General features: G+C 40.3%; 2 protein-coding genes across 4 annotated transcripts in view; both read right to left on the reverse strand.

Annotated features, from left to right (window-relative positions):
* gtf3c2 (general transcription factor IIIC, polypeptide 2, beta) overlaps nt 1–11,051 on the reverse strand; it is a 21,414-nt gene extending 10,363 nt beyond the window's left edge. Inside the window, exons 1-10 of one of the 2 annotated variants that reach the window (XM_060883914.1) lie at nt 10,798–11,051; nt 9,349–9,558; nt 9,053–9,251; nt 6,704–6,992; nt 6,482–6,576; nt 5,857–5,934; nt 5,658–5,756; nt 4,845–5,069; nt 3,188–3,299; nt 2,301–2,412 (exon numbers count right to left, since the gene is read on the reverse strand). In XM_060883914.1, the coding sequence (XP_060739897.1) occupies nt 2,301–2,412; nt 3,188–3,299; nt 4,845–5,069; nt 5,658–5,756; nt 5,857–5,934; nt 6,482–6,576; nt 6,704–6,992; nt 9,053–9,251; nt 9,349–9,514 (1,375 nt within the window). In that variant the 5' untranslated portion in view covers nt 9,515–9,558; nt 10,798–11,051. Of the gene's footprint in view, nt 1–2,300; nt 2,413–3,187; nt 3,300–4,844; nt 5,070–5,657; nt 5,757–5,856; nt 5,935–6,481; nt 6,577–6,703; nt 6,993–9,052; nt 9,255–9,348; nt 9,559–10,797 lie in introns of both variants that reach the window. The other variant, XM_060883913.1, reaches the window with a different exon arrangement.
* A 2,425-nt stretch (nt 11,052–13,476) lies between these two features.
* On the reverse strand, nt 13,477–25,454 carry znf512 (zinc finger protein 512). 2 transcript variants are annotated; one of them, XM_060883726.1, is made up of 15 exons: nt 24,962–25,454; nt 23,916–24,044; nt 23,667–23,722; nt 23,500–23,549; nt 23,174–23,346; nt 21,921–22,037; nt 21,604–21,728; nt 21,437–21,523; nt 19,232–19,330; nt 18,977–19,144; nt 17,978–18,163; nt 16,002–16,103; nt 15,849–15,911; nt 15,406–15,504; nt 13,477–15,300 (listed from the first exon to the last, which is right to left on the reverse strand). In XM_060883726.1, exons 2-15 carry the CDS (start codon nt 23,977–23,979, stop codon nt 14,977–14,979), a joined length of 1,713 nt encoding a protein of 570 aa, XP_060739709.1. In that variant the 5' UTR covers nt 23,980–24,044; nt 24,962–25,454; the 3' UTR covers nt 13,477–14,976. The 2 variants fall into 2 exon arrangements, with proteins under 2 accessions (XP_060739709.1, XP_060739708.1); XM_060883725.1 differs by having other exon boundaries at nt 13,478–15,300; nt 23,916–24,006; nt 24,962–25,453.
* Nucleotides 25,455–27,302: the final 1,848 nt, after the last annotated feature.

Here is a 27,302-nt window from a genome sequence, read left to right on the forward strand (position 1 = left end):
TCCTTTTCTTTTTTATACTTCAGCACTAAAACCCTGGTCTGATTGGGGGGGCTGAGCTGATCGAGGCTTTTAAATACACACACACATACACACACATTTCCACTGGACTTACAGATTTTCTTTACGCTCGTACTTCATACTTTGCACCATCACAAAAAAAGTCAACAAAAGTCAAAGCTTCCACAGAGAACAAACAACAAAGTGAACAGCAATCATCCTCCTGCATATAAAGCAATTATTTCATTTCATATCTTTATTTACGTTCATGAAAACTAGAATGAACTTCCTGGGACCTTTCTTCCAGTGTACGAGGATGGGTTTGCTATTGTGTCCGGTTCCTCTCAAGGTTCTTTTCCCAACTTCATTTTGTCTTGGTTTCCCTTTTCCTGCCAAAACAGCCCTGACCCATTGAGGCATGGACTCCACTAGACCCCGGAAGCTGGCACCAGAATGTTAGCAGCAGATCCTAGAAGTCCTGTAAGTTGCGAGGTGGTGCCTCCATGGATCAGACATGTTTGTTCAGCAAATCCCACAGATGCTCAGTTGGATTGAGATCTGGGGAATTTGGTGGCCACGTCAACACCTCAAAATTGTCGTTGTGCTACCCTTTTTTGCTTCATGGCAGGGTGCATTATCCTACACATATTATTTAATATGCCGCAGCGCCCAAAATGTATCAGTCCGCACCGCGGTGCGTCTCCCCTGGAGCTCTTGTCGAGCCTGATACTTATCAGCCAATCAAAAAAAGAGGCTACACAACAGCCAATCAGAAACTAGCACTATTGTATATGGGTAAGATTTAACCCAACAACCAATGAAAAAAAAACATATTCATTAGAGAGGGTATTTTTGATGGTCGGTTTGAACAAAACCTCAACACGAAACAGCTTGTCTCTGGACGGGACATTGTCCTCAATCATGACCCTAATAATGTCTGGGCTTGAGCCGAACTGTTTTAAATGGGAGCAGCATTACAAATGATAAAGGAGTCAAAAAGGCAACGAACACTTACAATAAACAACACCAGTCATAATCTCTCTCTCTCACACACACAAACACAGTCACACACACACACACACACACACACACAAATTAATAAATGGAAACTGAACAAATATTTTGTATTTGTTTAAAATGTGCTCAGTGATCCTGGTGAAACAGTTTTCTTTTTTTTTTTTTTGGGTGTCACTTGGAGATGTCACTCTTGCCTGTCTTCAAAACATGAGAGCCCTGACACTGCCTCTGGTCAACCTGACTGGTCTGTGGCTACACAACCCCATACGCAACAAACACTTTCCATCAGAATCGCCCAGTGTTAAAAGCTCTCTACAAATCGAATCACAGTGAATTAAATACCTATTAATTTTTATTATTTTTTATTAAAAGTGCAGGACAGAATGTCTATAAATGTGAAACAAATGTATGCAGAGGAAACATAATAAAATATGAAACAAAAGAGTCGGGTTTATTATCTGATTCTAGAGCGCCAGAGTGTTACTGCTGCTCTAGAATCAGACAATAAACATGATTGAAATTGAACTCCCATTTTTATTCTTTCCTCAGTGAGCAGAGCTTCAACACACCTGCATCCATTTACTGCCATCTTCTGTTAAACAAGGAGTACAGAGCTGGGCTCCATGCACATGAAGCCACGGTATTGTTATTACTATTATTATGTTGGCTTTGTAGAAGCCAACATTCTGTTTTGCTTTATAAGCTTATTATTATTATTATTATTATTATTATTATTATTATTACTAAATTTATCAAGAGTAAATCCTGCTAGGGCTTTCGAGCCACATGCACCAAATTCGGATATGTTCTAGACCCTGGTCTGAAGTTTGCTTTACTAAGCGATCCAAGTTCCGGTACTTCTGGTACCGGGTCTCAAAATGCCCTTTTTATCCCATAGACTCCCATTATAAACTTTGGAGGTTGATATGTGACATATCAAAACTTCCTCACGGGTATTCTGAGGACGTCACGTGACGCCACGTGATGTCACGTGAAAATTAAAAAATTAGCACAACATGGACATGTGACATACCAAAACATTCAGCCCAATGTGGGGAACTTCCTCAAGAGTATTCGGATGACGTCACATGCTCGTCTCCACTTACCTCTAAATGTTTTGGCACCCTAGCTTTCTGTCCACTTGCCTCCAAAAGTATCAATAACCCTTATGTCCATTCGCCTCCAAAAAGCACCGGCCTTTGCGAATACTTGCTTCGTCAAAGCCAACATCAAAGTTCGTCGTGACGAACTTTACAAATCTAGTTATTAATGTAGTTCTCACTGACCTGTAGCTGGAATGTGAGCTGTTAGATGTTCTGGATGTGGCAGACTGTAAACAGCAATGTTCCCATTGGAGAAGGCTACAGCGATCAGACCCAGGCGTGGAAGTTGTAAAGCCTGTTGGAACACGTTGGGTAGAAACGTTTCCAGATCGTTTCCATCAATTTGATCATTTTAATCATTCATTTATAGAAAGCAGCAAAACAGAATAAGAATTATTCTAGAAATTTTGGAATATGCCAATAGAATAAGTGTAGAGTAAGTGTCATTAAACATGTCCAGAAATATTTTGAATAATATTACAATAAGCTTATTGTAGATTGAAGATATCATCGCATGTTAAGACGTCGTTGTTTGCGGTATGAATCACACTGAAGACCAACATCAAATGTTCTTCTGATGGTTTTAAGATGAACCAGAAGCTGGTTTTGGAGGTATAATATGATATAATATACTCTGTGTTGCTGTGAATTCTAGAGCTTAATGCTTTAGTGTAAAAATACTGATTAGTATGTAGTACAAAGCTCTGAGTAATACATGTCACTGTGAAGTTTAAAGCTTGCTAATTATGTTGTTAAAACAAACCTATGGAGTCACCTGAAATCTATATGAAGAAGTGTATTGCTAGATCATAATGGGTCATGTTCTTACTGAGGAGTTCACAATAAAACGGGCTCTACACCATCATATGCTGTCGTATGGAGGAAATGCCCATGATTGCTTATCATCACTGTGATTGATGAAACCAGTCATAGGCATGATTGATGATTGGCAAACACTTTTCTGTTGCACGATATAGTCTCACCTGGCCTTGCATTCTTTTTTTAAACTTTAAAAGACACCAGTAATGTTGGTGTTCATGAGCCTGCGTCCCTGTGAGGTGTGGATTTACCTTTCTAACAGTTGTAGGAAGCTCCCAGGCTCCAGCAGGACACCACTTTATGCTCCAGATACAGCCGTCATCCACTGCCAGGGCGTAGGCTATGCGTGGGGACGATAAAGGTCTGGTCGGAAAAAAATTAATAGCAATAATAATAAATGGTGGATAATTCATAAGTGAACACTGCAATATTCTAGCTAGTCCTGTGCTTTGGCCAAAAATGTGATAGATATTGATGCATTACTTAGGAAATAAGAAGAATTTGTTAAGAACTAAGTAACAATATTCTTTAGTGAGAGCGTTTGAGTCGATGTGCAGGGTGTTGGAAAAGTCAGGACACACAATGAAAATGCTGAAAGTGGTGAAAATGTTCTTTCAGCTGCTCCCTGGTTATTGTCACCAAAGAGGATCATCTGGTCCACATATTTGATTTGGCACAGGTTTTACCCCCGATGCTGTCCTGATTTAAACATTGTATTCAGGCTTGGGGCTGGCACTGAGAATTAATCCCTCAGTGGCTGGGTTAGTTACCCAGGCAAGAGCATTGAGCACTGTGAATCTGCTGCTTGAACAGCAAGGGATTATAAACATGCCATACATAATAAACTAGCATTAAAACATTCTCTCATTCTCCAAGGTATGCCGTACATTACTGTTCCTAAAAGTTTTTAATTACAGGAAATATAATCAACCTCCAGGGGGCACGGTGGCTTAGTGGTTAGCACGTTCGCCTCACACTTCCAGGGTTGGGGGTTCGATTCCCGCCTCCGCCTTGTGTGTGTGGAGTTTGCATGTTCTCCCCGTGCCTCGGGGGTTTCCTCCGGGTACTCCAGTTTCCTCCCCCGGTCCAAAAACATGCATGGTAGGTTGATTGGCATCTGTGGAAAATTGTCCGTAGTGCGTGAGTGAATGAGAGTGTGTGTGCGCCCTGTGATGGGTTGGCACTCTGTCCAGGGTGTATCCTGCCTTGATGCCCAGTGACGCCTGAGATAGGTACAGGATCCCCGTGACCCGAGGTAGTTCGGATAAGCGGTAGAAAATGAATGAATATTAAACATTTTGTACTACATTTCTCATGTTCTGTAAAGCTACTTTGATACAATGTCCATTGTTCAAAGCGCTATACAAATAAAATTTAAAAAAGGTCAAAAATCTGAGGATGTTTAGTTTAGAAATATTGACAATTCTACATCCAAATTTTTGCTAAATTATCAAGATCTGTTAACCTTCCAATGTTTTGTTCTCAATTTAAGAGAAGCTGCTGAAAGTTCTCATCAAGGACCAGGTCCTCATCTTTGAACAGTCGATCCTAATGTTGGTCGATTCCTCGTATCGTTGTGTCATTGGTCTTCTTGGTGAATTACTTCATCCCAGGGGGTTGGGAGAAGTACAACTGGTAACTGTGTAAATGTGCTTCTATAGATACTGGGAATCTGGCATGGTAGGTTGATTGGCATCTCTGGAAAATTGTCTGTAGTGTGTGATTGCGTGAGTGAATGAGAGTGTGTGTATGTGCCCTGCGATGGGTTGGCACTCCGTCCAGGGTGTATCCTGCCTTGATGCCCGATGACGCCTGAGATAGGCACAGGCTCCCCGTGACCCGAGGTAGTTCGGATAAGCGGTAGTGAATGAATGAATGAATGATTGAATGAATAATCAAGCTCCTCACCTACTCATCTGTAGCTTGCCCAGATCCCACAGTTGGATAAGAGCATGTTCTGTGTGAAGTTTGTTCACTTTGTGTCGATCATCCATATTTCTGTTACAGTAAAGAGCAACGTATTGCTTGTGAGCAGCACCTTCAGGGACCGGGCACCACTCCATGGCCCAGACGGGGCCCCCAACGAAGAACAGAGAGTCCCACCTTTCTGCATTCGGGGACACAGATTCAAACCTGCAATTCGGAAAAAAGTAAAGACTTCTCAAACTAAGGGTCACAACCTTTCGCTTTTGGGTCTCGAGGAACTCACATCTTCTGTTAAGTTTAGTGTCTCATACAAATCAGTATGAAAAATATCACACAGATTTTTAGAACGTTACTGGAAGCTGTAGATTTAAACAAATATTTATTTAATAGGTGCAATATTCCAGTTCTAAATAATAAAATAATAAAAAATACTGAAAATACTATAGTTTCTGCCAGTGTCTTGAAAAAGCTTAAAAACCTGTAAAAATCTGTAACGTTTGTTTGTATTTAAATTGGCCTCGCCCCCAACATCACATGCTCATAAATCATCATAAAGAGAAGTTACACGTTTATCCGCAACACGTCTTTCAAGCAGCCGAACGTCCCTGAAAGTGAAGTTATGACCTTAATGCTATGCCAACTAGCTGAACTAGTGCAGGTTTTAATGAAACAGGGCTCAAGGAGTTCTTTCAAATGAGATCCTCTGCCATAATATATCTCAATCACAGACATACAGTGATGAAGGTCAGTGGTTTCTATTGATTTTTAAAAAAAAAAAAGTTATTATTTCTTTACCTTTTCACTCTCTGGAGTGGAGCCTGTCCCTTGATTCCCTCACGGCATAACGTAAAACTCATGGACTCTTTCTCCTGAGGTAAATATTTTTCTGCCTCTCTGGTAGAGGTCAAAGAGATTTATATGAATAAAAAAAGCAATTTATTATCATATATGTAAACTGGAAGAAAAAAAACAAGTGGTATTTATTCCTGTATACCTGGAAGACAATATATTCCAGTCGCCGAGTGAAGGGATCCACTCAGGAAACACCCACGGGGACGAATGCTGATCACGGCTAGAGCAAGAATTCACAACAGAAATAAAGTCACTGAAATCAGATATAAGGTTAAATCCACCTGCCTAATATTATGGTGGTTCTCTTGTGCTCCATAAGCAGCAGGCTGTCATGCTCTGTGGAATCTGACTCCTTTTTTATCAGAGCCAGTATACACCTTTTCAGCGGTTTGTGTTACAGTAGCTCTTCTGTAGGATCGTTCCAGATGGACTAGCTTTCAGTCATCACTGAGTGTTGTTCATCGTTCAGCCAATGGTTCATCGGTTCTCCTTCCTTGTGGCAGGTTTTATCCTGTACAGGCTAGAAACACGCTACAAGACCTGCTGTTCTAGAGACGCTCTAACCCAGTCGTCTAAACAATCTGTCCAAGTTGCTCAGTTCCTGCTTCCAACATGTCAACTTCTAGAAGTGACTGATCACTTGCAGTCTAATATACCACACCACTTGACAAGGTGGCATTGTAACGAGATAATCACAAAATGTTATTGACGTCACGTGTCAGTGGTTTTAATGTTATGGCTGTACAAATATAAAGCAAAGAACTTACAACTCTTTGGTTTTTCTAAAGGATGTCCAAACAGGTTGCATGGCACCGCTGGAAAGGCCATTTTTTCCAAGCACCTTGTGGTTATATGCCATCTTCTGCAAGAAGGAACAGATGGATTTTAGCACTGATATGAGATGTAACTCTCTATAATGTCTACCCTAGATATCCCCTTAATTCATTCAATCAAGTAAGTAGTAAGTCATCATTCTCATGCATCCTTACTTTATTCTGTTGTTTACATGACACAGTATCTTCACAATCCTCATCCTCGTCTTCTTCACTTTCCACCTCTATGTGGTCCCCGGGGTCAAAGTCAGCATCGTCGCTCTGATCGCTGTCGTTGTCCTGAGCTTTCCTTTTCCCTCTCGGTCTTCCTCTCCCTCTTCCTTTCCCTGAGGTTTTCCTCGGAGCAGGACTGCCTGACCGCTCCAGGCCATTTTGCTCTGTCTTTGTGAAGGATTTTTGAGATGTTTCAAGGTCTTTGCTGATATTGTGAAGGTACTCCAGAGCACTAAAGAGACAGAGAAAAAGCCTTACAACGAAAGTAAAAATTAAAGATCAGCTCTGGTCGGTATAAAGCTTCTGAAAATGGCTTTTTCAGACAGCCACTTAAAATCCTAATATGAACAATGTGTTCGAACGGTTATTTTGGAGAGCAGATGGTGACAATCCTAGGAGAAAATCTTAAGACAGCTTCATCGCTGTAAAATAAACTCGTAAATCTTCACCCTGTTTCGATATGTAAAAATTTATAGTTAACTCAAAGCACAATCACACCAATGTTTAGTTCCCTCTCCTGCTGCAAAGCGGTCTGCAGGATCCAAGAATATTTTACCATAAATAAACAAATCAATAAATAAATGATTGTATAGCACCTCCAGTGGACAGTTCTTGCCAAATTTCACAGAAAACCACAGATGCTAACGCTGAAAAACCTCTTCTGAAATCTGATTGGCTGATGACAGACATTTTTAAGAACTCTCTCACTCACTCATCTTCTACTGCTTATCTGAACTACCTCGGGTCACGGGGAGCCTGTGCCTATCTCAGGCGTCATCGGGCATCAAGGCAGGATACACCCTGGACGGAGTGCCAACCCATCGCAGGGCAAACACACTCTCATTCACTCACGCACTACAGACAATTTTCCAGAGATGCCAATCAACCTACCATGCATGTCTTTGGACTGGGGGAGGAAACCAGAGTACCCGGAGGAAACCCCCGAGGCACGGGGAGAACATGCAAACTCCACACACACAAGGCGGAGGCGGGAATCGAACCCCCAACCCTGGAGGTGTGAGGTGAACGTGCTAACCACTAAGCCACCGTGCCCCCCTTTTTTTAAGAACTCATTTTTAAGAAATACATTTACAGATTGGCAACGACACAGTGTACTAAATTCTCTCACATGATTAGACTTACACTTCTTCAGAAACATTCATTCATTCATTCATTCATCTTCTACCGCTTATCCGAACTACCTCGGGTCACGGGGAGCCTGTGCCTATCTCAGGCATCATCGGGCATCAAGGCTCTTCAGAAACAGCTCTTTGTAAATAGACCTATCCTTATAAATGACCACACAAAAGAAGCTTTGCAAATTAATTGTAGTGCGAATCTGACGCTCAGGTTGGTTCCGAGTGGTGCAACAGAAACATATTTGCCCCATCATCAGAAGGTTGTGTGTTCAAACCCTGATGATGTCACAGGGAACAAAACCAGCTATGATCTCTGGAAGGATGCTAGAGCTTCCTTCAGAGCACGTTACTGTTTGAAAAGATAAGCAGACTTGGAGCGTCTCAGACGGAAGCATGTAAGTATCAGCCATCACCTTCCATGGATGGTAGCTGGAGAACAACTAATCCATAAAGAACTATTTTTTCATGGATTTTGAGAATTAGTCGTTGTATAAAGAGATGCCAGTTGTTTTTTCCAGAGATGCCAATCAACCTACCATGCATGTCTTTGGACCGGGGGGAGGAAACCGGAGTACCCGGAGGAAACCCCCGAGGCACGGGGAGAACATGCAAACTCCACACACACAAGGCGGAGGCGGGAATCGAACCCCCAACCCTGGAGGTGTGAGGCGAACGTGCTAACCACTAAGCCACCGTGCCCCCCCCTTTTAGTATAATAACCTTTAAATATCTTGGTTAAACTTTGACACGACAGCGTAGCCTACGAGACTTTAATCATCACTCCACATGGAGAGGTTTTACCAACATACATTCAGCTACAAGTTTCTAAAGTATCATTACCAATATGGTGGTTTACATTTTTCAGCTAGCTTTTCTGACATTCGTAATCAATCTGATTGCATTATTTCGGATGTTTTTTTCATAAATGGAAAAAAACATTATATATGGAATAACGTATACACACACACACACACACAAGATACACCAGATGAAACAGACGTCTGTGATAGATCGCATCTCCAAGATCAAAAGTGAATAACAGAGTAATGAATCTAGGTTGTTTCTTCTCATTACTACAGACTGATGAATATGTGACTTGATAACAGCTTGATTGCAGTGAATTCTAGCTTATCCAAAATTCCAGAAAGCTTACACTTTGGCAGCTTTTCTCTTCGGGCGTCCACTTGAAGTTGTCTCAATGTTTTCTGGAACAGAGATTGTTTTTTCTAGACTCTCGTCTTGGTCGTTTCTCGGCTTTTTTCTCGGACGTCCCCTTCTAGATGATTTCTCAGCTGCTGGTAAAACCTTCTTCTCAGTATCAGAGGGGCCCTGAGAGCTGGCTGCTGTCTGTTCTGCTAAAACAATTATTTAAAAAAAAAATTACAAACTTTATACTAATATTCGCAGAGGAAAATGGAGACGCCAAAACACACAATTAAAATAACCTGCCTTCATGCATCTCTTGGTTTTCTTTAAATGTGTTACTTTTAATATTAGAGTCTTGAGGCACTTTGGTCTTTAGTGTTTCTCCATCCATATTACCACCGTTTCCACCGTCCATGTGAATATTCTGTTTAATCGGATCCTCGGTGTTGGGTTTGTAGGGAAACCCCATTAACAAGGTTTCACAGCACAACCTTCAGAGCAGCACATCAGCACCTTTAAGGGAGAATTAAAAGAAGATGCTGGTTAGCCAGTGATAATGCACAGTGTATGAGTGTGTGTATAGACTCTATAGACGCAGTATGAAGAAACACTAAACTTTCTAAGGACACGTCATTACATTAGCTAGATAATTAGGTGTCACACTTCTAGTTCTCCTGTTGCATTCAGGTCAAATTTGGCTTTGATTTGTTGTTGTCCTGAATCAGAACTATGCATCTGACTGATATAAAGCTTACTGACTTTATCCACAATGTGGCTCTGAACATTTACAATGAATCGTCACTGTATTCGTTACATTTCTGAAATGGTTTTTACTAGATCTGTGCAAATGTGAAAAAATAAAATAGAATAAAAATCAGCAAACACGTCTGTAAAGAACTCGTTGTGTCATTGTGACCAACCACACACACACACACACACACACACACACACGTCTACAAATGTAATGTTGATTTTAATGATTTATTATTTTATGCTACAGCACAGTGCCACTTTATACCACACCATACTACACATGGACACTTTAAGAACAATCACTAAATCATTTTAATTTGTACTACAAATATCTACCATACACATCTATGTATATACATGTTTTCACATATATTTATACTTTTTATTTATCTACCTCCTTTTGGTTTTATTTTTAGTATCTTAGTTTTATTATCTAAGTATCTTAGTTAAACTTATTTTTAACAACAGCGGTGCATCCTGGGAGACTTTAATTATCACTCCATGGTGTTTTCTCTGTTCTACTGAGTTTTATTTACCATAAAGAAAGTTACATAAAGTGATATAAACACTACAGGCAATTAAAACATATCATACAAAAATGAGCTTATAGTAAATATTTTAAACACACACACACACACACACACGTATATACAGTATATATACGTGTGTGTATGTGTATAAAATATTTACTATATACACACACACGGGCTAGGACACATAAAAGCCCTGCTATTCGTCTAAAAGTTTCACACATGAACCCACAAAAGTCCCTATGACCCATGTGTTTTAGTTTTATTCTTCATTATTAGCCAATGTAGCTTTTAAAGCTAGCACTTTAGCTAACGCTTCTGTCTTTATTAATCCCTCGGGTTCGTGCTGGATGGATTATAACGTGTTTATTTTCCATAAAACACCAAAAAAAAAAAAAACCAGGCAGGTTAAGTAACGTGTGCATAAGCGCATTTTTTGCGTGTTTTCGGGGGTTTATCTGTGGCTCACCGTGTTCGTCCACGCCACAGTAGCCGCCTCGACTCCCCGTCATCAAGCGTCCATCGGTTCGAATCCGCCTCACGACTAAAGCACCAGAAACTGAAACGTTTAACTCAAACAAACAGCTCACACTCGTGTGATAAAACTGATCCTGTAGCACAGTAAGAAAACCGCTCACAATCAGTCAGCAGCTCATTTATACGCACGTGACTCTAGTTAGTTGCATATGTCTGTTTGACGTGTCCGCCATGTTTTCATATGAGCTGAACTCTGATCTCTACTGCCCCCTAGTGACGTCTAGAGAACGTGCAGAGTGAGCTGGTCGTACTCTATGTACAGCCGTCCATCCAAAAAGTATGTGCACCCCTGATCATCACAACAGTGATGTGCTTCTAACACCAAAGAATGTCCCTGTGCACAAAGCAGCTCCATGAAGACATGAAGGTTGGAGAGAACAACATGAGTGTCCTGCACAAAACCCTGACACTGACTCAACCCCACTGAACACCTCTGGGATGAACTGGAACTGGAGACTCCTTAACATCTAAACATCAGAGTCTGATCTCACTAATGCTCTTTTTTTCTGGAGCAAGTCTTCACTCTTCCTGTATGAACAGTGAACACAGAAGAGAATCGGATCGTCAGTTTTAAAGAATATATTGCCAACTATGTAGTTTATTTATTAAAGTGAAAAGCTGGTGTGGATATTAATGAGAAACAAAAGGCCAAATTTCCACCAGATTCTTTGAAAATCCTCTTAACAATACATAACAACATTCAACAAAAGAAGTGAAGGCCATACTATAGAGTTCAGGGAAGCCCCCTCAATTACTGTCTTGGAGATTTCAGACCTTCAGTGAGAAGAAGCCACTGGATCTCAGGATCCTGGGGCAACTAGAGTTTGCCAGCTCCATTGGATTATCTTCATGGCGATTTGGACGTTTAAAGAGGAGATGCCACCTACATGTGGTCTTTGAGGACAACCTCCTAATCAATACACAATTGTCAGAACTGTATACGATTATACACTCTCCGGTGTTTATAACAGTTTATAATCACACCCTCTATTGTCACACAAATGAGGATGAGGTTCCCTTTTGTATCTGGTTCCTCTCAAGGTTCCTCTTCCATCTAAGGGAGTTTTTCCTCACCCCAGTTGCCTCAGTCACCTCAGGCTTGTTCACTGGGGATAAATGCAAACAATCTTGAACTTTTGTATAATATTTTTCTTTGTATACTATTAAACATTTTGTACTACATTTCTCATGTTCTGTAAAGCTACTTTGATACAATGTCCATTGTTCAAAGCGCTATACAAATAAAATTTTAAAAAGGTCAAAAACCTGAGGATGTTTAGTTTAGAAATATTGACAATTCTACATCCAATATTTTGCTAAATTATCAAGATCTGTTAACCTTCCAATGTTTTGTTCTCAATTTAAGAGAAGCTGCTGAAATTTCTCGTCTAGGACCAGGTCCTCATCTTTGAACAGTCGATCCTAATGTTGGTCGATTCCTCGTATCGTTGTGTCATAGGTCTTCTTGGTGAATTACTTCATCCCAGGGGGTTGGGAGAAGTACAACTGGTAACTGTGTAAATGTGTTTCTATAGATACTGGGAATCTGGCACGGTTCCTTGTGATCCAGTGCTGGAGCTGTGAAAAATCCACAGGCTATGATGGCCAGATGACAACGATCTTTCTATTAAATACTACATCACTGATTATTGTCTGGGGGCACGGTGGCTTAGTGGTTAGCACGTTCGCCTCACACCTCCAGGGTTGGGGGTTCGAGTCCCGCCTCCGCCTTGTGTGTGTGGAGTTTGCATGTTCTCCCCGTGCCTCGGGGGTTTCCTCCGGGTACTCCGGTTTCCTCCCCCGGTCCAAAGACATGCATGGTAGGTTGATTGGCATCTCTGGAAAATTGTCCATAGTGTGTGAGTGAATGAAAGTGTGTGTGCCCTGTGATGGGTTGGCACTCTGTCCAGGGTGTATCCTGCCTTGATGCCCAGTGACGCCTGAGATAGGTACAGGATCCCCGTGACCCGAGGTAGTTCGGATAAGCGGTAGAAAATGAATGAATATTAAACATTTTGTACATTTCTCATGTTCTGTAAAGCTACTTTGATACAATGTCCATTGTTCAAAGCGCTATACAAATAAAATTTAAAAAAGGTCAAAAATCTGAGGATGTTTAGTTTAGAAATATTGACAATTCTACATCCAAATTTTTGCTAAATTATCAAGATCTGTTAACCTTCCAATGTTTTGTTCTCAATTTAAGAGAAGCTGCTTAAAGTTCTCGTCAAGGACCAGGTCCTCATCTTTGAACAGTCGATCCTAATGTTGGTCGATTCCTCGTATCGTTGTGTCATTGGTCTTCTTGGTGAATTACTTCATCCCAGGGGGTTGGGAGAAGTACAACTGGTAACTGTGTAAATGTGTTTCTATAGATACTGGGAATCTGGCACGGTGATCCAGTGCTGGAGCTGTGAAAAGGCTGTGATGGCCAGATGACAATGATCTTTCTATTAAATACTACATCACTGATAATTGACTAAGTAAGATATCCTTATGAAGGATAAGAGACATGATACAGAAATCATCACTGACAAGAAGATTCTAAAAGGTCCTTTGGTGACTCCTGTCAGATCTTTCACCCTTTTCGATCCCAGAACATCTCCTACATATCAATGAAATACCTGTATACTTTTATATACAACTTTCATATCATTTATTAGGGTTCGGTTAATAAAGCACTTGAACAAAGTCTATGTAGCCATCTTACAGTCTAACATTTAAAAAAAAAAAGTCATGTATTAAAAATCAAATCCTGGACACAAAGTTCTGTCAGGTTTATACACTTAAAATATTAGACCTGCATGAACCCTAGTAACCCCTTACAATATAGAGTCAGGTGTATTATAGTTCCTCAGTCTGAGGTCAGTCCACTGTGGTGCAAACTAGAACAAGACGGACTGGAGATGCCATAAGAGCATACGTCAAAGCTAATACAGCATGAACGGGGAACATCACACAAAAAAGGCTAGTCGTAAGCGCTCGAATATGCACACAGACAACTATACATGCAGCAGTTTATACACAGTACAGATTGGTACATTAGTGGCTACTACAAACTGGAGAACTGGTGCAGGAAGTAAATCAACAAGTGAAATATTTTGAGAAAAAATATACTCTGAAAAATTCTGCTGCATTGTATTTTTTTTTTTTTTTTAAATAAAACCCAAGACATTACCACCATTTTAATTCTACATATATAAACGTGTAGAACTGCTACGTCAGGGAGAAGGCATGCTAGCAACAGATACAAAACGTCATAGCCGAATGTACGAGTTGAACGTACACCAAGAAGTCATCATTTTCTTTGAGCTCAGAGTTTCTAATTCAGGGGCGTGTCAGAAAGAAAATGCCTGAAGAACAGGACAGGGGAAGAATTTTTTTTTTTTTTTTTTTTACAATAAATCGCGCTAACCGCCTGCACTAAATACGATTACGATATAACAGAGGCTTACTAAACTGAAAAAATTAAAAACTTAAAAAGGCAAAACAACATATGCATGTTCTTTTTTAGAAGTTTGCTGTAGTTATTAAGAGGATCTCCATCTCGCCTGACCAAAATGACTCAAGCACACATGGCGTCGTAATTACGACTTCTCTGCTCGTAAATACAAACTTCCCAAAAGCACCTGAACATACAGTTCTCCCAAACTTAGTGTTAGTGACTAACTCCATGTACACACACACACACACACACACACACACACACACACACACACACACACACACACACACACACACACACACACACACACACACACACACACCAACTTTCACACAAGTCCATTGCTGTCTCTCTGGAGCTGAAGGTTCGTAGGCCATCAAGGCCACAGTAATCAGACAAAAGTTTGCGAATTCATAAGCTCATCTAGATGATGTAATCTCTGTATTTGTCAAATGTTATTCCTGTGTTTGGAAGCCTGACTGTAAGTATTGGCACCTTTGACTGTCAAATGACTCACGAATCTGTAATATGAAACCACCTAAAAACCAGATATTTCAAAAAGGTTGAAAAGGGAAATAAACAGTTTTAAACACTAAACAGTTTTAGTGGATTGCGTTTTATGTTCTTTCTCAGCTTTCTCAGGTTAAGGTTGTGGTTTGTGTAGCTTTAGGCATCACTCCCTTCTTGAAGCTCTGCTTCTGACTCGCTGCTGGAGCTCTCACTTCCACTGCTACTGCTCTGGCTTTCACTGCAGGCTTTCTCCCTCTTCACTCTCAGGTCGTACTTCCTGCACTTTTCCCCATCTTTCGTTTTCATCTCCGGCTGTTCCGCGCATACCGACTCACTGGTGGTTGCTTCCTCGGGAGTTTCTGTATCCTGCCAAGCTTCCTGGGGGAAAACCAGAGCTGGGTTTGGTGTGCAAAGCTTCTTTGGCTTGGAGCTTTTGCTGGAGGAGAAACTCTTGGCCTTGGATTTGACCACAAACCAGTCCTAAAAACAAAACAGCTTTCAGCTTTCAAACCTCATGTTCTGGTGACTATTCAGCTCACACACACACACACACAATTCTATTCTCTCATGCACTTTTATTTTTACCTGGGAATGAACAGAGTTGATGTGGTATTTCACTCCACTCTCTGAGTTGAACTGCTTCTTACATATCAGACACGTGTATTTCCCAGTGTGAAAGTTACCCTACAGAGAGAGAGAGAGAGGGAGAGAGGGAGAGAGGGAGAGAGAGGGAGAGAGAGGTTAAAAAAACCTGATATTTACCAAGGGGTTATTTCCTCATAAATCATATGAACAAAACTGCATTATTCATTAATAACGTTCTTAAAGATTTAATCAGACTGCGGATGAGAAGAAACTTTGATCTGTACTTTAACGCAGGATAAATTTTTTAGGATTAATTTGTGATACAAAACAAGTAGTCCAGAGGTTTTCACCTGCACTGAAATGCTTTGCAATTTTTATCCCTTTATTTTAATTCATAAAGCAAGTATCAACAGTGAAGAAGAACAGAAGAACGCATTCTTTACCAGGGTGCAGAGCCCCAGATGAGCCTTCAGACCCGACACACTGGTGTAGTAGCAGCCACAGCCCTAAAGGAATAAAATAAACACGGTTACAAGAAAAGAAAAGAAAAAAAAAAACGATTCAGAATGCAGTGAAATCCTATCTAATGTTCACACCTTGTTGGGACACAGCATTCTTCTGTTCAGTTTCACTTCATTCTTCCACTTCCTCAGCACCTCCTGGCTGAAGGCTGGTAATCCAGGACGAGAATAACGGAGCTGCCACAAGACATACAAGCAGAACAAAGTTACTGATGGGGTTGTTGAACACAGGAGTTTCATGAGTTTCTCTGAGTTCTGTACTCATGTTCACACACGTGAACGCGTGTTGATGACGTCACTGAAGTCCTGTAGAACTTTCTGGTACGTTTTCGAGCTTCTGGCTGATGTGATTTAACATCCATCTAGAAATATTTAATTCCATTTAATTTCATTTTTAAAGGTGGGGTGCACGATGTTTGAAAGCCAGTGTTGACATTTGAAATCGCCTAAACAAACACGCCCCTAACCTGAATGGGTGTCACCCCTGTTTTGATAGCTCCGCCCACACATACATACGTAACCCAGACAAGTATTATAGCGGAACCTGCTGGGGCAGCTGGCTGAGGGGATATTTTTATCAGTAAATGAACTCAGTGAGTAATACTATGGTAATACAAATGTGTTTTTGTAGTACTGTGTGTTGTACCGTGAAAGGTTTAGCTCCGTTTCACGCGGAAGGCGACGTTCAACACCTAGAACCCGAGGCAGAGGTAACGGCAGGTATCCGCCATGTCATCGTTTCGCTTTCTGCTAATGTCAAACAACACTCTCTCCGCCGCATATTGACAAGATACTCCCCTTTCTGCTCATTGGCTACACGTTTGTTTTGTTAGTCGGCCCGACTCAGATTTCTCAGTGTTATTTCATATAAACATTTTTAGATTTTCTATATAGTTCTCCTTGGGATTGAATAGATCATTCAATTTCTATTTTTCATTGCAAACTAGTTTGACCTATTTTTGAAATTCTATTGCATTTAATTCATTCTTTATTTTTATTCTGGTTCTGGTTTTATTCATTCTTTCACTTTGTATCACATTGTAGATACTTTCACTCACTCTCACTCATTTTCCACCGCTTATATCCGAACTACCTCGGGTCACGGGGAGCCTGTGCCTATCTCAGGCGTCATTGGGCATCAAGGCAGGATACACCCTGGACGGAGTGCCAACCCATCACAGGGCGCACACACACTCTCATTTACTCATGCAATCACACACTACGGACAATTTTCCAGAGATACCAATCAACCTACCATGCATGTCTTTGGACTGGGGGAGGAAACCGGAGTACCCGGAGGAAACCCCCGAGGCACGGGGAGAACATGCAAACTCCACACACACAAGGTGGAGGCGGGAATCGAACCCCCAACCCTGGAGGTGTGAGGCGAACGTGCTAACCACTAAGCCACCGTGCCCCCTAGATACTTTCAATTTCACTTTATTAATTTTTAAATTGTATATTGTTTTATTATTTTTATCCTTTTCTTTTTATTCTGCCATAGACAGTAAAAGCATTTTACTGTGATCATGTCTTTCTGTTTCTTGTCTGTGAGTTTGATCTAAAATGAGTCAGGACTCTTGTGTGTTTTTCCCTCGGTTGATAACCTTACACTAAACTTTAGTGTTGAAGATCAAATACGAGCTACTTTTTTAGACGAACGAACGCTTGGAGCATCTCAGAGAACAGAAATGGCTTTGATATCAACATTTGCACAAACATTTGTGTGGAGAAAAAAAATTACCGTTTTTTTTTTTGTTTTTCAGAACTTCTCTATGAAAGGATCACCTCTAGTATTTTAGTGAAAAACAGAAATAATCATGAGACACTACATATTCTTAAAGCCCTGAGTGTCTACTTTCATATGAGCTTCATATCAACACCGCCGTGGAGTGAGACGTGACAAAGACGTTTCTGATCAACATAGACGCAAGAAAACTTCCATTTTTTTTGAAGGAGAAACATCCTGTACATCATGAATCCCAGCAGTGGTCACATGTTACAGTGTTATTATTATTATATATTATATTCACATTCTAACATCCTTCTACCTTCCTGTCATCAGGGACTAGGTCTTGTTGCACCTTCCTCTTGGGCCACTCCTTGAACAGCTCCTGGTTGGCGATCTCACGCAGGTGAAATATAGCCACCTGGGCTGATGTGCGTTTGGCTCTGCCGCTGGATTCATGCTCCGCGCTCTCTTCCTGTTGGCCGTTTGCATCAGACTGTTGGGGTTTCTGTAAAAAAACATACAGTCATGTGCTTTTAACTCTCCAATCACATCCTGTTTTTAGTCACACCGGCCTTTATTCGCACTCACTGCTTTGGGAAGTCATGGCCTAATGGTTAGACAGTTTGATTCCTAACCCTAAGATTGTGGGTTCGAGTCTCGGGCCGGTAATACCACGACTGGGGTGCCTTTGAGCAAGGCACCGAACCCCCCCCGACTGCTCCCCGGGCACCGCAGCATAAATGGCTGCCCACTGCTCCGGGTGTGTGTTCACGGTGTGCGTGTGTGTGTGTTCACTGCTGTGTGTGTGCACTTTGGATGGGTTAAACGCACAGAACGAATGATGAGTATGGGTCACCGTACTTAGCCGTATGTCACGTCACTTTTAACTTCACTTCACTTCAGAGAAATATGGACGCAGCTATATGAATTTTCCATTTCAGCCCATCATGTTGGACCCCATTTGTGGGGCAAAGTGCTAGAGCGTAGTGAAGAACAACTTCAGAGAATAACCTTCTTGTAATAATCCTATCGTGGTGAAAAGAATGTTAACGGATGTTTACAAACTGAAATATTACTCACGTTAAGAAAATTATGTCTTGAGTGGAATGTAAAGGCTTTCTATACTTTTCATACCAGTCGAGCAGAAGCCACACCTGAATCCACCTGTTTAATCGGTTGATTAAACCGCTTTCAGTTGTGTGGCTTCTGCTTGGTTGGAGTAAAAACCTGCACCCACACCGGTCCTTTCTTTATAAGATAAGACACATCTGATTTAGAGGAATCTTCGATGCTGACATGACATACAGGATGGACTCACCGGGCCGTGCTCTGATCTGAGATGATACTCCAGTCCCGCTCTGGAGCGATACGGCTTCCCACAGTGCTTGCAGTTCATTAAGAGTTTCTCCAGCTCGGACTCGGCTTTACCGCATTTCCTCATGTGATAAACGTAGCCCATTATGCTAGTAAAGCTGCCAGTGCACCCCTGAAATAAAGAAAAAGAAGAACAGTGCTATTTATTTATCATCCAACTTGTTCATACTCCACTGATGTATATAAAATGTGTACGTACCTCTTTTGAACATTTTAATTTTCCCAGGCGTTTTAGCACTTTGCGCAATTTTTCTTTCGTTGCATGGTCGTCCAGTCCACGTCCATCGTCTGGGGTGGGCTACACACACACACACACACACACACACACAGCACCACGTTTAGAAAATGTGCATATCATCATACCATAAACATGGTCTCTGAATAGAAGGACCACAGAGTACAAGGAATGTTCCTGTGTGGAAACCAATCAGAGAGTCTACTGAAAGCCAAGACCGATCTGCACGACTTTCCTGTCAGATTTCTCTAAGTTTCCATTATGCCATTTAACCTTAGATTAACTTACATTTATTTAATTTACTGAGCAATTGCTGGCTTTACTCAAGGTCCCAGCAGTGGGAGGTTGGTGTTCATGGGATTCAAACTCACAACCTTCTGATCAGTTCAGTCCAACATCTTTACCACTGAGCTACCACTTCCCAATAACTCATGAAAACCATGTGATGATGATTGTGATGATCCACTTTGGGTAAAACCCGAGAAGAAACATCATCTCTGAAGATACAGAAGATCAGGAGATTCTAATGATTATCTCAGAGAGCTCTTAATTTAGCTTCAATAATAGCTTAAATGTGATTTAGGACTAATTTCAGAGCAACTCTGAGCAAGGAAAATACACCAACGTGTATATTAGAGAGTAGAACTTAAGAGATTCTTTTGAAGACTGTGATTGGTTGTCCGATAAAAAAAATAGGAGCGCTTTTAAAATCTGGTCTATTATAAGCCTTCGCTCTGTCTCTATGTTAAGATATTTGAGACTATATCGTGTAAGGTTTACGTTCCTGACCGATCACATTACAGATGTTCTAACATCTGTATGTTACTAATGTAATAAATGCAATGTAAATGTAAACATCTCCGACACAGAGCAGAAATGTCATATAGACAAATGATATCATTTCCGGCGCTATGGCATTTCAGCTCTAAATAGAATACAGTATATATGTAACGTCATTTCTGTGCTGTGTTGATGTTATCTCTAATATGATTGGTCACAAAAATAAATCCCTACATGTTCTAATCTGTGTCATCCCATTAACTCATTACCATTATTAAATATTGTACACAATACATTTCTTCTCCCGCTTCACCTTTCAGCCATTTTCTCCTCTGATAAAGAAACTCTAAGCTTCTTAAAAAGTCCTCCTCACTCCCCCTAAGACTTTCTGACCTTAAGAGCTCTTATAAGGGTTAAGATGCTTTATGAATAACTTTGACCTTTACTAGGATTTTCTCTTTCATTTTAAGGATAAACGCCCACATTCGCTACGATAACGATAAAACGATAACGATATGTATCGCGATAGACACGTGATCGATATCAATAAAAAATATGTTCGATAAAACGTCCGATATTTTTTATTCTGCATCGGAAAAAGACTTGCAAAAAAGGTTGCGAAGCAAGTGTGGTTGCATTAACAAAGGCACTCACTCTCTGGTAACCTAGCAACATAGGGAGTGACACGCTAACAGCCAATCGTGTAACAGTATCACGTTTGGTTGCGCCATATCGTTGTCTCGTGCTTCAGTAACCGGCGACTGATAAGCAGAAAATGAGCGCCGCAGCGAGCGAGGAAATTGTAAATAAAAGAGGAAAATTCAGCTACTTTTCAAACAATGTTACTGTTCTGGATCAGGTTTGTTTTTTATATTACAGATGTATCTCAGTCTACCTCAGTTTTATTTATGTTTACAAAACACTGCACATATTTTAAAAACACTTTATGGAAACGTCACTCTTGCCTGTCTTCAAAACTTGCACTTTATTACACTTTATTAAACATTTATTACATTTTCTTTCATTTTGCACCTTAAATGTTAAGAGATAATTGTTAAGTGTTCATTGTGACTTTAGACTTATGTTTATATTTTAATTATTTGAGTTTACCTGGTTGTTGACATTTCTGTCTTAATAACTGGGGGTAAATAAAAATGTTTAAATGTAATATATTTTTCTCCTGGTCCTTATTTTAATTGGGTCATAAAAAATATCAATAATTATCCATATCGACCGATATGAGACACTGATATCGTGATACAGTTTTCAGCCATATCGCCCAGCCCTAGTATGCACTAAGACTTTTTTAGGAATACGAGCGCTGAAGTCTTGTCCCGATGTGTCCTACAACTCTTACAGATAAAAGCAGAACAAAATGGAAGAACTTACCAGCTTATTATGATCAGCCATGAGGTGATACTTCATCCCAGTCGACGTCTTCAGCTGTTTCCCACAGTGTGTGCATTTAAACACGTGCTAAATTAAAGGAGACGATTAGCGACATTGTGAATCGGACACCACATAACAAAGCCAGCCGTATGTCCAGTATACGTTACCAGTTTGCAGGCCACCATGTGTTTCTTCAGTCCCTCGACTGTTTTCCTGCACACACGTTTACACTTGGGACACGTTACTCTGCCTTTCGCAAGGATCTGAAGCTGCCAAGTTTCCTCTTGACTTCCTGCCAAAATACAGAAATAAGGTCGCCGTCGTGTAATTAAATAAACATAAACGGAATCTGATGCACGCCGTTTAACGACATTTAAGAGAAAACCTTGTACAGAATTAGAATGACTAAAACTATGCACATTATCTTAGTCACTTCATTTAAACTGGATAAGTACATTATTCAGTTGTTTGTTTGTTTTTTTACCTGGAGGATAACTGGGTGTCTCTTTCTTCACGCAGAAGAACTCAGACCTTCTGCTTTTAGTGCTGTGAGCTGACGATGTCCTCTGAGTGTACTGTGCTACAGGAACTATGACAGGAACTGTGAGAAGGACATTAACGAGTGATCGGTAATTGATCTGACAAAATATTAGGAACATCCTTGAAATATTTCCTTTTTGTTTTCGTCTGGATGTGAGAATTTACGCGTTTCTGTGGCTGTAGACTGAAAAAGCTAAAGCCTGTATCTACTTTGTTCTGGAAAATTTTCTAATGAAATAGAAAACCATAAAAACGACCACCAATTAGTTTTTTTGCTGTATATTTTTCCCCTTTTTGACTGTACAGGTGATTCTATTTAAATTTTTTTCCTATTTAAATTTAACACAGACTGAAAAAAGCATGTTGTTCTGTGTATGGTTGTGTCTGTGAGAAATACATTTACATAAATCCTCCCTCCCAGACATTAAATGACTTCTACACCTAATTTTATTACTTTTTATAAAATTATATTACATTTTATTTGTCTAGCACTTTTAACAACGAGCTTCACAGAAATATTTCTGTACGTAATTTCTATGTCTATTAAACATTCGGCAAAATGTGATATCGAGCCCATTGCTCTGTCCTGGTAGGTGTGGCCTAGTACGCTAATGAGCAGAATGATTGACAGGCCGCTCTGAAACTTCCAGTGTTACAAAACCCCACCAAATTACAAACCTGAAAAAACCTTGTGTGTGTGTGTGTTTCAGTTGCTAATTTCATTCAATTTGATTTGATCTCCCATTATTTCAGGGACTGAACTGCTCAGATGCCACAGGATAGAAAGAAGACTTTCTTTTCACACTTTTAAAAGTTCAACTAATATTTGAAACCTGCTTTAATCCATATTTTGTCTGATCTCTAGATCTTCATGCAGCTTCATTAGCGTAGGTCCATGCCAGTTGGTCCATGCCAGTTTAAACATCGCTGCACTAAAACACATCCCATCTACATGCATGTACGAGAAAGAATCAGGAAAGTTACAGGACACTGAGGACAAAATAGCATCCTCCAGAAATCCTGCAGCACATTCTCTTTCTTCTACCCTCCACTAGAACACTAATGTAAATAAATACTCTTTAAAAAAAAAAAGACTACAAGTTTGTGTTTGCTGCATGTTTCCTTACAGCAGGTTCTTAGCTCAAATACTAAACCACACACCACATCAACATCACCTTTGCTCTCGATGGTGCTCACCTCTCTCTCTCATCTCCAAACCAGAGCCAACGTTGTCCTTTGTCCTGCATGTAGCAGAACCACAAGCCACCGGCTGCTTAACAGAGCCGTTCAAAGAGCCGGCGTGGACCACTGACGTGCACGGAGATCCATCTTCTGGAGGAAGCCTGGAGACCAGCTGCATATCATGATATCTTTATTAAAAAAAAAAAAAAAGGTCAGAGAATAAATAAAAAATCTTGATGCAAACAGTTTAAATGACCGTAACGAACCTATCTTCAGAAAGGCTTTCACTTCAGTCTAATGATCTCTTAGAGGCTCTGAAACGATCGAGTAGTTTCACTCACTTTTTTCTGCCATATGTTCTTTTTATCTGCTGGAGATTTGCCCCTTCATTCTGAGAAACAGAAAATTAGAAATGATTATGGATTCAGTTCTACACTGTGAGTTAATATCTCCAGTTAAGTGATCATAAAGTGATGTGTATTACTGAAACGAGGAGAAATGAGCTCACCATGGATGGAGCAGCGTGACATGCTGCAACCACTTTTTCCATCAGTTCTGGATCTCCTGATTAAACATTAATAAAGCAATGCTAATACAAACAGGTCTTATTGTTAAGTTTAATATCTTCATGAGTCCATTAAACACAAGAAGTACACCAAACAGTATGTGGACACCTACATGAGGTTCAACAAACTCTTCACAAAAAAAAAAAAAAAAAAAAAAACATAACCGTCCATGTATGTTCATGTGTAGCTACCTGACTGAGGCTTTTTCTCAGGCCTTGAGATTTTCCTCTTTTTGGACATGAATATGACGGACATGTTCTCCTGGGTGTGTTTGCTTCAGCACTGAAATGATCGGAGATAAAACATTAAAATGTTTTAACCTAAAACACACAATAGCACAGTGTTAACCTCTTGAAGTGGTAATGTTAAATAATCAGAGTGTGTCATTAGCAAGACCAGGATTAACAAGTACTGGTTTTACAATCAGCTCCAGAAATATTGGCACCCTTGAATAAGGTGGGTAAAAAAGATGATCAGAAATGTCTTTGTGGTTAAATTGCTTACACACACACACACACACACACACACACACGGTCTGAATGTCTGAGAATGAACAATTTTCATTACAAGCTAAATTAGTGACACCAATTTGAGTGAAAATCTTTTGAATCTCAAAACCATGAAGCTCAGAGTTCCTTAATATCCGACACGTCCTCTTCCTGCTTCAATGACGAGCTGTACAGACTTTTACAGGAAGTCTGTTGTTTGTCAAATATCAACAACTGTGGTTAGCAGAAAAGCCTCTCAAAACACACAAAACGTAACGTTTTAGGTGGATGAGCAAAAGACCACATCGGGTTCCTCTCGTCAGCCAAGAACAGGAATCTGAAGAATGGGCTCTTCACGGCAATGCAAGATCTTCTGCTATGGTCATCTCAGTCACCTGACACCACCGAAACCTTGTGGGATGAGGTTTTGGGGCCCTGGAGAACCTTCTCTGAGGAGTGGTCTCCAATCTGCAGTACAGTCTCATCAGAAACATGCACAAAAATACTATCACTTCCAACACAACTGGTGTTTTTTTTTTTTAGTAGTAGTAGTAGTAGTAGCAGGAGACGTCCCCCCCCCCCCCACCATACAACCCCCCTCCCCCAACACTATTTCCTTTACCAAGGGTGCCAATAATTATGGAGCTGCCTACACTCTAGGTGATCAGTGATCAGATTTTCCAGCAGTATAATAAAGGGAAAGCCTTATTAGAAGCCCAACATTCCACTGGTGAAGATTTCACACTTACCAGACAAGATGCTCGGATGTTTCCCACTGAGGAGCCACCATCACCTTCGTGTGGTTTTATTTCCCCACCAATGTTTATGGTGTATATTTCTGTTTATTATTTATCTCCTTTTCTCTCTCTTCTTCTTCTTCTTCTTCTGGCGTCCTTCGAACAGCTAAAAGCTCGCGTCCCTGCCGCAAACAGCCGACCCAGGGATTACAGGACCTGCGTGAAAACACCCGCATACGCAGACAATCTTAAGCCAATTGAAGCACAGAGATCCAGTGGAGCTGTGACGTCACTGCCGCCCTCTCAAAGCGTCGCGAGCCAATAAGAAAAACCGTCGGCTCCTATTCGTCTGTCTGTCTGTCTGCCTGTCTGTCTGTCTGCTTGTCTGTCTGCCTGTCTGTCTGCCTGTCTGTCTGCCTGTCTGTCTGCCTGTCTGTCTGCCTGTCTGTCTGCCTGTCTGACTTCACTTCACCTCGTGTACGCTAACAAAAAGGCGGTTCAGTCTCATGTTAAGCTCCACCAAGTCTGTAACTGGTCACAGAGTCTCACGTTAAGATCCACCCATTCCCATGTTAAGCTCCACCCAGTCTCATGTTAATCCCCACCCAGTCTCATATTAAGCTCCACCCAGTCTTGACTGGACACAGGGTCTCATTTTAAGCTCCACCCATTTCCACGTTAAGCTCCACCCAGTCTTCATGTTAAGCTTAGCAGTAATGGAGGGTAAAGATGGCAGCTGAAAGAATACAGGGACTGATTCACTGACTGACACACTCACTGAACTGGTTTTTATGTTCTTCCCTAGAGGCAATATATATATATATATATATATATATATATATATATATATATATATATATATATATATAAAACAGACTGGTGTACTGATATTGGTATCAAACTTTGCAATATTTCCTGTTACACACTTCCTGAGTAACTCAAATGTTAAACAAAACTTAGTGAATTTTGCAGCCTGAATTTGACTGAATGAAACTTATGAAAAAAATTCTTCCTCACTCGAAAAAATTCTGTCATTCATTCTGTCAATGAATGTCAAGGAGGTTAACTTAAACAAAGACAGACAGACAGACAGACAGACAGTAGGACAGACAGGTAGACAGACAGATAAACAGACAGATAGATAGATAGATAGATAGATAGATAGATAGATAGATAGATAGATAGACATATATGTGTGTTTTGCTACTGACTTTGCTATACTTCAATATAATCTTTTAAAATCATCATAATTAATAATTAAATCAAAAATAAATGAAATAAAAAAAAAATTGATATATAGGAGCAAAAGTTTAATTTTGTAAATTCTGGTGTGAAACACTGCCTCCTAGATGACATGCACGTGTGGTGTTACGTGCACGTTTAAAGAACAATCAGTAGAATCAGTAGATTATGGTCAGTAGATTATGTAATCAGTAGATTATGGTCAGTAGATTATGTAATCAGTAGATTATGGTAGAGAACATACCAGAGTGTGAACAGACCAAATTTGAGGCTAAATCAAAGTGAACTTTTGAAGAAATCCTTAAACCTTAAACTTTGCCTTTTTGGCTGTACAGTATATAGGCATGACTGTGAGTAGATCTAATGAGTTAATACACACACTCACACACACACACACACACACACACACACACACTTGATTGGAGATGCATGGATGGAGAATCTAAATGTGTGTATGCATGAAAAACCTATTTCTATCAACAAGCAACAGATTATCCCGGAATTTCTCTTTTCTGCAAATCATATCCAGACATAAAGTGTGGTTTATACCAACCAAAATTAAATATTAATTATTCCAATTCCACTGAAAGACACCTCACCCTCCTCTATACTGAGAACCTCATCTACTGATGGACATAGAACATTATGGACAGATTGTACAGCATTTGTACAAAAGGATATAATTATCAACATCGTCCATACTATCTGTCTCTGTCTCTGTCTCATCACCTGATCATCTCATCACCATCACTGTGATTAAGCCCTGACTTATGGACTGGTAGACTGATCTCTCTTCACTCAGTCATACAAGTGAGAAAATAATTATTAATTAATTCAGTCAGGTTTCTTTGATTGTCCACATTTATTGCTATTTCTTTTATTGTGTTATTTAAACATTTTAAAACATAGAGGGTCATCACCTGTGTGTACCATCACCTGTGTGAAGTCTATGTTTAATTTTTTTTAATTCTGAGCAGGTGTACCTTGGATATTTGGACAGATCAGTCCAAAACCCCAAACAAACCTCACAGATTTTCTTTTCTTCTTGTCGTTTTGTCAGATTTGGCGGTTTCTTGGTGATATCACTGTGGCGCCTCGTTGTTGATGGACT

This window comes from Tachysurus vachellii, chromosome 12 (genome assembly GCF_030014155.1).
Source record: "Tachysurus vachellii isolate PV-2020 chromosome 12, HZAU_Pvac_v1, whole genome shotgun sequence".
Lineage (NCBI taxonomy): Eukaryota > Metazoa > Chordata > Actinopteri > Siluriformes > Bagridae > Tachysurus > Tachysurus vachellii.